Consider the following 12,161-nt stretch of genomic DNA (forward strand, 5'->3'; position numbering starts at 1 on the left):
GAAGAAGAAACTGGGTAAGTGAGGTTAGGAGATGGAGGGGAATATGGGGAGAACAGAAAACAAAACCAAATATGAAATAGAAAAAGTACCCCAAGGGCCCAAAGACCTGGATATTTGCTCTAGCAATGCTGCTCATGCCTTTCAACATGTCAGTTGTTCACAGATGGAGGGTGAGGGGTTGGAGGGACACACTAAGGACTCACAGGATGACTCTCCTTCCCTGCAAGGGTAGGATGACCGGAGAGCTATTGACCAAGCTGGTACACATGTGAGTCTGAAAGGGGACACTATTAATAAGCAAGCATAGACCCTGACCACCCTAAGGGAACTAGGATGGGAAGTCATCTACCAGGGGTCACTACCAGGCCCACCCTTTCTTTACTCACCCAGTGTCTGTAGTAACAAAAACCATGAAACACACAGCTAATGTTACTGAGCACAATGCCTGGCACGTAGGTGGGCTTCGCGTGAACTATTTCACTGTTTCTCTCATTGACTCCCGAGACAGACATAAACACCTAAAAATTACAAGTACCAACCACATCATTCCTGGAGGTGCTGGGGTTCTTGTCCCAGCATTATGAAAGGTTCAGCAATCTGGAGAAAGGCTGTGCATAGATCAAGCAGGAGTCCAAAGACGAAAGATAGTTTTGAAAGGCATTGGGGGTCAGAGGAGCTTCAGCTAAAAGAGCTAAAGACTTTCCTTGACTCAGGACCCTTTGCTTTTTATTAACACAATTTGTCCTAAGGCAAGGTGGAGATAATACACTTCAAAGGGTAGGGTTTACAGAAGCATTGTCAGATTGGGGACTAGCCTACAGCTGTTCAGGTGTTTGGCCAACAGGAGGCAATAACATGTTGATTAAGATGTCCTGAGCTGTCTGGTACCAAACGATTATCCTATTCAGGTTTGGGAAAGATGCTTTTTAGCTGTTCCAACAGATGATTACATATGTGGCTCAGCCCATGTTGAGCCCCCAAGCTTCATCAACCTTTTGATGAAACTCTTGTAAATATGACATGCTGGAACTGGTTCCCAGCATGGAGGAGGAGGCATAATAGTAATACAGTAAATTGGGACTTGGAGAAACCAGAAAATTTCCCAAAGGAGTTTCCCTTCAGAAAAACACAATCTACCTTTACAACTTCATTGCCTCCAGGTAATACCCTCCCCTCTTCTTTTTTAATTTTTATTTAATTTTTTTTTTTTTAGAGAGAGGAATGGAGAGAGAGAAGGAGGAAAGAGAGACATCAATTTGTTGTTCCACTTACCATATTTATGCATGCCTTGGTTGATTCTTGTATGTGCCCTGACTGGAGATGGGACCTGAGACAAGGCTCTCACCAACTCTGCTACCTGGCCAGGGCCCCTCTAAACTGTACCCGTTCCTAGAGCCTGCTCATGTTGCATAGTCTAGTGACAGAATGACATGACCATACTTCATTGTCCTTGCTCCAGGTGTGAAAGTTTATTACACTGACAGTGAGCATCATTTCACCATCTGACTCACATGGATTAGTTTCATCTCCCAGATGAAAAGGTAAGGGTTTTCCTTTATTTTGTGTCAGCGTTGTTCCCCACATGCAAAGGTCTTTAAGAATATCCATCTAAAGGTAAATATAGCCGAAACCGGTTTGGCTCAGTGGATAGAGCGTCAGCCTTTGGACTCAAGGGTCCCAGGTTCGATTCCGGTCAAGGGCATGTACCTTGGTTGCGGGCACATCCCCAGTAGGGGGTGTGCAAGAGGCAGCTGATCGATGTTTCTCTCTCATCAATGTTTCTAACTCTCTATCCCTCTCCCTTCCTCTCTGTAAAAAATCAATAAAATATATTTTAAAAAAATAAAATAAAATAAAGGTAAATATAGATTTAGGTATCCTTTACATACATGCACACACAGAAAAGCCGGGCAGTTTCATGTGGAAATTTGAACTTGTCCCCTTTCTTTGCATCTTGCTAATGGCAGATGAAGCCCCAGTATCCTGCCTATTGTCCTATGCTTTAACTCCTGCAAGTGGAATTTGTGCTACGCATTTGCAACATATACCAAAAAAGGATTTTCATTTTAGTCAAAGTTTTCAATTTTAGGAAGTCTATTTGTTAGAACTGAAACTACACATGGGTATGGACCCAGCTGGAATCATTCTTTGAAAAGAGCTGTTGTAAATTTTGTATGTTGTTTTATTATGTATCATCTTACCTAATAATAGAGAAACATGTAAAATTGACCGTACCTCCGCTACGCCCACAGCCAATCAGAGTGAGTATGCAAATTAACCCAACAAAGATGGCAGTTAATTTGCATACATACCTGGGTCCCGGGAACTTCCTTGGCACCCAGGTCACTCCCAGCTGGCCATCAGAGGGGCCCCCTTCCCAAGCCTAAAGACTCAGGCGGAGGCTTTAGGCTTGGGAAGGGGTTGAGCCTGCGATTGGAGGGGCAGGGGACCCCCTTCCCAAGCCTATAGCCTCAGGCGGAGGCTGTAGGCTTGGGAAGGGGCCGAGCCTGCGATCGGAGGGAAGGGGAAAAAATCAATGGAAACATATCCTCAGGTGAGAATAAAAAGAAATGTCATATCATATAAAAGACACATCTTGAAAATGCTTAAAGAAAGTTGTCATTTTTTCATGGTGAAGGGAGTGGAGTCCATGTTGATGAAAATACCTTGGCGGCTGTGGTGACTGGCAGTGGCTGCAGCAGCAGGGTGATGGGGCTGGCGCCTTCCCCTGATCAGCCCGGTCACCTCCCGCAAAGGGAGGCCAGACTGTGGCTTAGGTCCACCCCCAATGGGGAGCGAGCCTAAGCCATCAGTAGGACATCCCCTGAGGGCTCCCAGTATGTAAGAGGGGGCAGGCTGGGCTGAGGGACACCTCCCCAGTGCATGAATTTTGTGCACCGGGCCCCTAGTCTATAATAATAAAAGGGTAATATGCTAAGAAGGATGTCTTCTGGACATCCTTCCTGACCAAGCTGGGGCTGGAGGGAAGCCAGCCTGGGTCCCAGGTGTCTGCGGGTAACCCTAGGGAAGCCAGCCCGGGTCCCAGGTGCTGGAAGGCAACCAGAGGAAGGAAGCCTGGGTCCCAAGTGCCGGAGGGAAGCCAGTGCCGGCAGCTGGGGGAAGGAAGGCCTACTCTTGAATGAATTTTCATGCATGGGTACTCTAGTCTATATATATAAAAGCCTAATATGCTAAGTGTCCGACCATTTGACCATTCACTGTGACATACACTGACCACCAGGAGACAGATGCTCCAACAGGTAGGTTAGCTTGCTGCTGGGGTCTGGCCGATCAGGACTGAGACTGGGCAAAACGGGCTGAACAGGCCCTGGAGCCCTCCCTCAGTCCCTCCCCAGCCCCATCTATCTGGCACCAGTGGGGCCCCTCAGCCTGGCCTGTGCCCTCTCACAATCCAGGACCCCTCAAGGGATGTCGCCTGATCCCCTCAGGCCAGGCCTCTAGTTTATTTATTAAAAAAAAAAAAGAAACCCTCAATAAAACCAATTGAAGTCTACCTAAATGACCAAATTAAGAGCTACACTTCAAGCATAAATTAAGTTGAATTTATTGACCTAAACTTGATTTTTGTGTCAAATTAACCAATAGGACCAAACATTTTTAAACTAAAACATAGTCTCATAAAATTGAGAGAGTTGTATAGCTATTATTAAATAAGACACCAAAAGAGTTTTTCAAAGATTTATTGAAGCAGAAACAAATTGGTCAGATAACTTGTTGGAAAAAAGCAGTTTTAATGATATTCAAAAATACTTTTTAAAAAGTATTCTAGCACAAGCCTTCTTCCTAAACTAGATTATGTTGTAAACGTTTTTTCTAATTCTCTTAGAAGTGTTGGTTCTTAAGAACTAGAGCTTATTCTTATTCCAAATCTATCTTGCGCTCTTGAAAAACTGCAGAAAGGCACTTGAAAGCTGTTTCTTTAAGATACGGATTTCCTTTTTATTCTTGCTGGTAATATATTGCAGCACCGAGTGCATGCAATTTTCACTCCAGATCATCATGATGCTGAGAAGTTTCATTGATGACCTGTTAAAAAAAGATAAAATTCAAATAAAATATAATACTACATGCCAAAGATTAAGTTACTCCATTAAGCATGACAAAGAAAAACCCTACTAATTATATGTAATTTACTGGGGAAGCTGGAAGGTTATGTTGGTTCTGCATGACCAGGGTAGGGTTACAGCAGGGGAGGGAGGGGGAAAGGGGGCGGGGGACAGATACTATGTAAAATGCTCTTCACCCATAAGCAAAGTAAGTAGCCAATGGGATATCATGACTGAAAAACAACATTTTATAAAAAGGCCTGTGTTTATGAAGAAGGATTCTATAATAATTCTATGCAGCAAAGTTTAAAAACAATTATAACATATTTTAAGTTTGTGAGGATTACAATAACTTTGGACCATTTCTTTCCTGGCACAGAGCTGACATGAAAACGACTTGATCACATGACATGTCCTTGTGCTGTTGTGTAAGAGACCTTAGGAGTGTTTAGGGAGGGTGGTGTGTCCAGGATCACGACAGTGGTAGTCTCATGAAACAGTTCATAAAGCTAGTCTAGGAGGTAACTTAAGGAAGCTGTACTCCCATTTTAAATGAAGGACCATAGAAAAATCACTAATTGGAAGATTGTTTTCTGCCTTTCACATCCGGGAGCCAAGTCCTTAGCTGGCTGTATATAGCGCTGGAAGAAGGGGCCAATTCTCTTTCTAGTTGGCACGAGTGAAACAGAAACTTCCCAAATCAGCTGGCTGTATCTGAGCTAGACTTACTGATTTAAAAGGAGATCAGCGCCTGAGATTACTCTAATTTTGATCTAAAGATACCAACCTGTCCATCTCTGGTTTCAACTGTCTTAATCAGAAGTGTCCTTTTGGAGTGGGTGTCCACCAGCGGGAGGGAATCCAGATTGGTTTCTGAATAAGGAAAATGGGCCCAAAATGAGTGAAAATTAAATTTTAGCAAGACAAGTAACCATTTGTCCCAAAGAATTATGGTTTCTGTTCACCACTGTTTAAAGCACTACTCCCAAAATAACTCTGAAGATGATTGCCTATTTTAAAACCCAGTCTGACAGCGTCGGAGGGTCAGGATGAGATAAACTACTGCAGTGTATGCACCAGCAGGAGCAAGTCAGTGGAGTTTGCACAGAAGGTAAGACAGTAGTTGGGTTTGAAAATGGGATGTTTTCTAGAACTTTCTCTGGTATGGCATTTTTCAAGTGTCATTTTTAAAATGAGTGCTTTATAAAGAGAATGGTTACAAGCTACGGAAATTATTCATCAATAGCAATCAAATGCTTACCTCTCAGGTTCAGGGAAGCAAAAGTGGGAAGAGGCAGAGAAATCCTACAAAAGATAAAGAAAAACAGTAAAATGTTTGAAAAATAACTCAAATGACAAGGAATAAATTTATGCACTTGTAGTTTTCATCAAGTAAGAAAATGTACTCATGTGTTTCATAAGTGAGGGATTTGCTTCAGAAGCATTTATGCCTGATTGATCTCATTAGTACATTTAAATGTTTTATACCCCAAGCATTTTCTCCACAGGGGCATGAGCTGGAGGCCTTACAGAGTGGGAAAAGCACTGGTTTTCAGAGAATCATAGCTTCAAATCCCAGCTCTGCTACTGATTCACTGACTAGGGCGAGCTGCTCAATCTCTTTGAACCTAAGGTTCTTTATTTATAAAAGGTGGTAAGTAAGCAGCCACCTTGAAGAAATGCTCTAAAGAGGAAATGAGATACAATATGTAAAGCAAGTGGCGTACTACCGAGCAAATGGCAGCTGCTAATTCACACACACCCGACCTTGTTCCATACCTGCTCTCCTCGCCTTCCAGCAGCTTCCTGTAGGTGGCAATCTCAATGTCCAGAGCCATCTTAACATTCAGCAGGTCTTGGTATTCACGAAGGTGACGAGCCATTTCTTCCTTCATGTTCTGAATCTCATCCTGCAGGCGGCCAATAGTGTCTTGGTAGTTAGCAGCTTCAACAGCAAAGTTCTCTTCCATCTCACGCATCTGGCGTTCCAGAGACTCGTTCTGCAGGAGGTGAGAAAGGCTTCCACTGTTATTTTCCAGAAAAACCCTGCTTTCTCAGAACCATTTACAGACCACTTGCAACCATGTCCCTTAGTGGCAAATGGCGAACACTTCGATTTTAGGTAAAGAATACAAGTACCAAGTCCCTCCTTAACAGCAGTAATAACATAAGCTAAAACTTACAGATCTTAAGTGCTTTTTGGATCTTTTTTTAATTTTTTAAAAAATATATTTTATTGATTTTCTACAGAGAGGAAGGGAGAGCGACAGAGTTAGAAACATCAATGAGAGAGAAACATTGATCAGCTGCCTCCTGCACACCACCTACTGGGGATGTGCCCACAACCAAGGCACACGCCCCCGACCAGAATCGAACCTGGGACCCTTCAGTCCGCAAGCCGACGCTCCATCCACTGAGCCAAACTGGCCAGGGCTGGACCTGTCTTAACAACTCATTTTCTTTGGATGAAAATATATATTTTTCTTCGTTGGGAGTTTTGTTCAGATGTCACCATGAGCTTGGTCAATTGAATGGATCCAAATGGGCTATTTATTGTGTGTGATACTCACAGTTCCTTTAAGTGCATCCACTTCGCAGGTGAGGGACTGCACCTGTCTCCGGTACTCATTTGACTCCTGCTTCGCCTGGCGCAGGGCATCATTGTTCCGGTTAGCAGCCTCGGAGAGGTCAGCAAACTGTCAGGAAGGAATGAGAAATGTAGATCACCCAGGCAACTGGATTCTAAGAGTCTACCTTACCTGAGCAAACGAGAAAGCTTCAAGATCGCAAACAAACAAAGGCATCATACAAACCAAATTTTCTATTTTAAGTTCAAATCTCAATGTCTGCCAAAATATGTCTACATTTCTGTTTTGGACAATTCATTTTGTTCATTATATTCCACAAATAAGTGAGACCATGTGAGAATGGCATACCTTGATGTGGGGTTGGGAGGAGAGAGGAAGGGGGGGGATGAGATATCTATAATACTGTCAACAATAAAAAATATATTTAAAAATGAAAAGAAAAATTACGTTTCGGAAACCAGAGAAAAAGTAATGGAATGCTGACGTTGATAGTTTCAAGTAGAAATTCACGCTATTACCCTCATTTTAAAAGTGTGGAGGTCAAGGGCATAGTGTAGGGCAGTGGTTGGCAAACCGCAGCTCGCGAGCCACAAGCGGCTCTTTGGCCCCTTGAGTGTGGCTCTTCCACAAAATACCACATGTGGGCATGCACGTACAGTGCGATTAAAACTTCGTGGCCCATGGGCAGAAGTCGGTTTTCGGCTCTCAAAAGAAATTTCAATTGTTGTACTGTTGATATTTGGCCCTGTTGACTCATGAGTTTGCCGACCACTGGTGTAGGGTTTACTCGGAAGTAGAATCAGAGAAGAGTAAAGGGAAGGGAGTCTGCTATGGGTGGAGAGGCAGTAGCAACAAATACACCTTGAACTTGAAGCTAAAGCCAGCTTTCTGACTGGAGCTAACGGGCGTGAACAAAGGGCGTTTCTTTTGTTCCATACCTTGGACTTGTACCATTCCTCAGCCTCCTGAAGGTTCTTGGCAGCTACGCTTTCATACTGCTGACGGACGTCACGCAGGGCAGCTGTGAGGTCAGGCTTGGAGACATCCACATCGATCTGGACATGCTGCTCCTGAATCTGGGCCTGAAGCTCATGGATTTCCTACGAAAAAACAAAAAGAACAGACAGAAGGTCAGCCATGTCGAGGATGGGAACAGCTTCACCCATGTTCATTCATGGAAAGTGACTCCACTTACCTCATCGTGGAGTTTCTTCAAAAAGGCAATCTCTTCTTGCAAGGATTCCACTTTACGCTCAAGGTCAAGCCGTGCCAAAGAAGCATTGTCCACATCCTATTTCATAGAGAAAAGATGGGACATGGAGCATGCTAAAGTCTATGGCTTATCTAATTTATTCATTTTTATTAATCATATAAGCTTATTGTCTTTATCATAAAAATGGCCTTGACAAACTTATGACCTTCGAATAACCTTATAGATCACCCAGTGCCAATATACTATATTTTCTTCTCATTAACAAGTTTGAACTGGGTCCCACTATGTTATATCAAGGTAGCTAATAGACATTTTAAAAATAAATAAATGTGTGCCAACATGGTAACCTGTACTCCATGAATTGTTACTGAATCTACATTATACCACTGAAGTGTTTTTTTTTTAAATTTGGAAAAATCAATGCCATCGTATTAATATCATGGAATAATATTGTGACAGGTGTTCACCAGGTCTCGTACCTTAATACATGAGTCCATACAGAACAGAAATTACTGCTTCAAAAGTTTTAGTGTATACCTGAGCCCTTTTATCCTCTACTCAAATCATCTAAAACATCATTATGATCCAAAGCAAATGTGTAGTCATTTGGCATTCAGGTTACAAAGCTAGATTTATACTCCAATTTAGGATGGGCAATGGCAAAGATGCAGGATAGGCAAATCAGGAAAGAAATGTAACTCTGAACTGTATTTGTTTTGCTTTCTCTGGTGGACCTTTTTTTTCCTGAAACTCCCCCATCTCCTCCTGCATGGGTGTGTCCATCCTTTTCACTTAGCACCGTACCTGTCAATTCAGTTCTTAGCTTGTTTCAGAATGACTAGTCAAAATGCTTACATGTAACGAAACTACTGTCTGTGTAGAATTCTTACTGCTCTGGCTCTGCCAACTGAGTTTTCACCATTTGTTAACTGCTACATTCCAAATCAGAATATGTAATTTTGCAACTCAGATTTTATTTCCCCTCAAGGGAGTGTCATGAGGATTTTTATACCTCCTGTCTTATAGGCAATTATATTTGCAGTACAGTTTATAGCCTTACATTCTTAAAATGTTGAGACACTTCTATCACCTTCATGAAAAGTGACCAAAAAAAAAAAAAAATCAGGCTTGGGGAAAAAATTCTTTTTTGCTTGTTGTTAAACCCTAAAAAATGGTATAAAAGATAATTTTACTAGCTTCTATAAAAAAGTGCAACGTGACACTTCATTAAAGAGAATATGGGAAATGTTACCTAATCCCTAAATAGACCTTTTATACTAAAACTGTTTTATATTAACTCGTTTCTCTGCAGAAAAGTTTAACAGATGTAATGATCACACACTGCTGTGTTTAAGTTAATTTGGCAAATGTATTTCTGCTTCAAATGCTATTCTGGACTCTACATGTGAGAGTGCTTTTACAGCCAATCCCAATAAGTGTTCAGGAGAATAAAACTGTGCTGGGAACTCTTCCTGCTTTTGGATTTCAATTTTAAGTTAAAAAACTCTTTAAGTCCATCTTAATTTAGAGGGGGAAAAAAAAGCCCTTTAATTAAACTTCCCTTCTTCAGCTTTAGGGTTATTTTTTATTTATGAAGAGGATACTAAATAATACAAGGACCCAATAAAGAAAGGCCTCTCCAAACGTGAGGCATGACTGTAGCTTTAAGAACTTTTCACATCACATACTTCACAAGTCTGGGCCAGATATTAGATAACGGATGTTAGCAAATACTTGTGTCCAATTAGAACTGTGCTTACATCATCACATATTCAATAAGAATGTAGCCTGTTGCAAAGCTTCTCTTAGGAACACAAAGACTCCTATTATTTCTCTTCAGAACCACCACACTCGCCAGAAGGTCTGTGTCTGCATTCCATAGGGCAGCCCAGAGAAACCATTAATACCTTTCAGCCCGGGCGCAGATGGGTCCTTTTCACCCTTATTAGATCACAAAACAGTTGTGCATAGCGATACTTCCATCTAACTTCAGTGCCACAACAGAACTTAAAACCTGTTGGCTTAAAGCCAGTTAAACTAAGTTTCTTATGCTCCACCACGGTTACATTTTTAATCCCAGGGCAGAACTGCGATTTTTGTGGCCTTGTAAAAGTTAGCTAACTTAGCAAACGGCAATCTAACTCAATTTGTAACTGTTCGAAATCAGAATATCAATGTGTTCCAAAATCGAAACGGGAAAAAAACAACAACTTTTTTTAGTACGAAATTTGGAAACAAAGTAAAAATTTAAAGACTTTCTTTATGTCCTGAGAGGGACGGTTTAAATCCTCCAGAGAGTTTTTGTGCGGAGAGGCCCCCAATCTGGCCTTTCTGCCACTAGGGGGCCTGGCGCACAGACGTGTGAAGTTCTGCATTACTTAGACTTGGGGTAGTTAACTTTTAGAATTGCCCGTGGCCGTGGGTTCGTCGCGGGGTGGGGGGGTGGGGTCCGGTAGTTGCGAGTGGGAGAGGATTTACCAACCTGTCTGAAAGACTGGAGGGTGCCCTCGGCTTCCTCTCTCTGAAGCATCTCCTCCTGCAACCTGAAACAGTTGCACGTTAACCAAAGGGGAAACGGAAAACCGCTAGGGGCGGGGCGGCCACACCCAACCCCCGCGTCGCGGCTCCGCAGACAAAAGTCGGTGCGCCCCCTCCGCGGGCAGCCAGCGAGCGACTGCGGTTAGAGAACTCGGCAAGTTTTAGCGGGACGTGGACCGCAGCGTGGCAAAGCAATCACGGTGGCCGCACGGACCTGCAAGCAGAACGCCGCCCACCCCCCACCACCACCCCCGAGAAGCCTGGGCAACCCTTTGTTTCTCTTGCTGCACAGCCATCCCTTCCTCCCCCCTCCGCCCCGGGCTGGCAGCCCGCCAGAAGCGGCCAGGAAACTCCCAAAGTTTGGAGATGTCACGCTCCTCGTTTGCAAGGGCCATCCACTCCAAAGTGGTAGTTTCAAGGAATCTGTAACTTGGAAAGGGCGCTCTTAGGCAACGAGGGGGAGGGGGTGGAGGGGAAACGCTAGTTGCAACTGCTTGGCTCTGGGTGGGGCTGCGCCACCCCGCAAGCAGAGCTCCCTTCCCGGCCACCCCCCGCCCCCACCTCCCTCAGCCGCCGCGGGCCACATCCCCAAGGGTGTGGCAGCCCCTGGCGGGTAGAAGGAGCGCTCCCATCTCCCTCCCTCCCTCGGCCCCGCGCGGGCGCAGCCTTACTTTTCCCGGAGCCGCATTAGGTCCTCGGCCAGGTTGTCGCGCTCCACCTCGACGCGGGCCTTGTCGTTGGTGACCTGGTCCACCTGCCGGCGTAGCTCCCGCATCTCTTCCTCGTAGAGGTCGCCCAGGCGCGACTTGCCCTGGCCCTTGAGCTGCTCGAGCTCGGCCAGCAGGATCTTGTTCTGCTGCTCCAGGAAGCGCACCTTGTCGATGTAGTTGGCGAAGCGGTCGTTCAGCTCCTGCAGCTCCACCTTCTCGTTGGTGCGGGTATTCTTGAACTCGGTATTGATGGCGTCGGCCAGCGAGAAGTCTATGGAGTCCTGCAGCAGCCGCATGCTGGGGCCACTGCTCCGCAGGCGCATGGCCGAGGAGCGCGTGGCGTACACGCCGCCCGGGGACGAGGAGTAGACGCTGCGGCTGGTGCTGGGGCGCAGCGCGCTGCCCAGGCTGTAGGCGCGGGTGGACGAGGTCACAAAGCTCCGGCTGGAGCTCGGCCGGGTGCCGGTGCCGGGGCCGCCGAACATCCTGCGGTAGGAGGACGAGGACACGGACCTGCTGGACATGGCTGCGGAGGGTACGGTGAGCTGGGCGGCGTGGACGGCTCCGGGCGGAGAGGCGAGCGAGGGCGCGCTGGGTGTGGGCGGTGGTGGGAGCGCTGCTGCGTCTCTGGCGTGAGGACCCCGGAGCGAGAGTAGCAGAGGACCGGACCCCGCCCAGGGCGCAGTTTTTATAACCTGTTACCTTCCCTCCCACTACCGTCCCAGCCAATGGGGACCCTGCAAGTAGCGGGAAGGGTGGGCGGGGGGGGGGAGGGGGGTTGGGGCGGGGGTTCCCTGGAGCTTTCCTCCTCTTGTTAGCTCTGCTCCTCGGAACTAAGCACAGTCCCGTTACTTCTTGGCTGGCCTTGGACTTTTGGGGGCTTTCCTGATGATGGCCCGAACTCTGCTCACCCCTGGGTACTGAAAAAGGCGGCGGCGTCCAGTGGTGGGGGGAACGCAAGCTGAACTGGATCAAAGGGGTCCGGAGGGCCGCGCCAATAGGCGTGGGAGAAGGCGCGCGGGTGGGAGGGGCACGCGGGCAGCGG

At 45.7% G+C, this 12,161-nt stretch overlaps 1 protein-coding gene across 1 annotated transcript; it reads right to left on the bottom strand.

Annotated features, from left to right (window-relative positions):
• Positions 1-3,685: 3,685 nt before the first annotated feature.
• Positions 3,686-11,792, bottom strand: VIM (vimentin). Its single transcript, XM_079771019.1, has 9 exons — positions 11,078-11,792; positions 10,351-10,411; positions 7,851-7,946; positions 7,594-7,755; positions 6,638-6,763; positions 5,847-6,067; positions 5,329-5,372; positions 4,855-4,940; positions 3,686-4,047 (listed from the first exon to the last, which is right to left on the bottom strand). The coding sequence occupies exons 1-9, from the start codon at positions 11,638-11,640 to the stop codon at positions 4,006-4,008; spliced, it is 1,401 nt and encodes a 466-aa protein (XP_079627145.1). The 5' UTR covers positions 11,641-11,792; the 3' UTR covers positions 3,686-4,005.
• Positions 11,793-12,161: the final 369 nt, after the last annotated feature.

The sequence above is a fragment of the Cnephaeus nilssonii genome (assembly GCF_951640355.1).
Source record: "Cnephaeus nilssonii genome assembly, chromosome: 1".
NCBI classification, from domain to species: Eukaryota; Metazoa; Chordata; class Mammalia; order Chiroptera; family Vespertilionidae; genus Cnephaeus; species Cnephaeus nilssonii.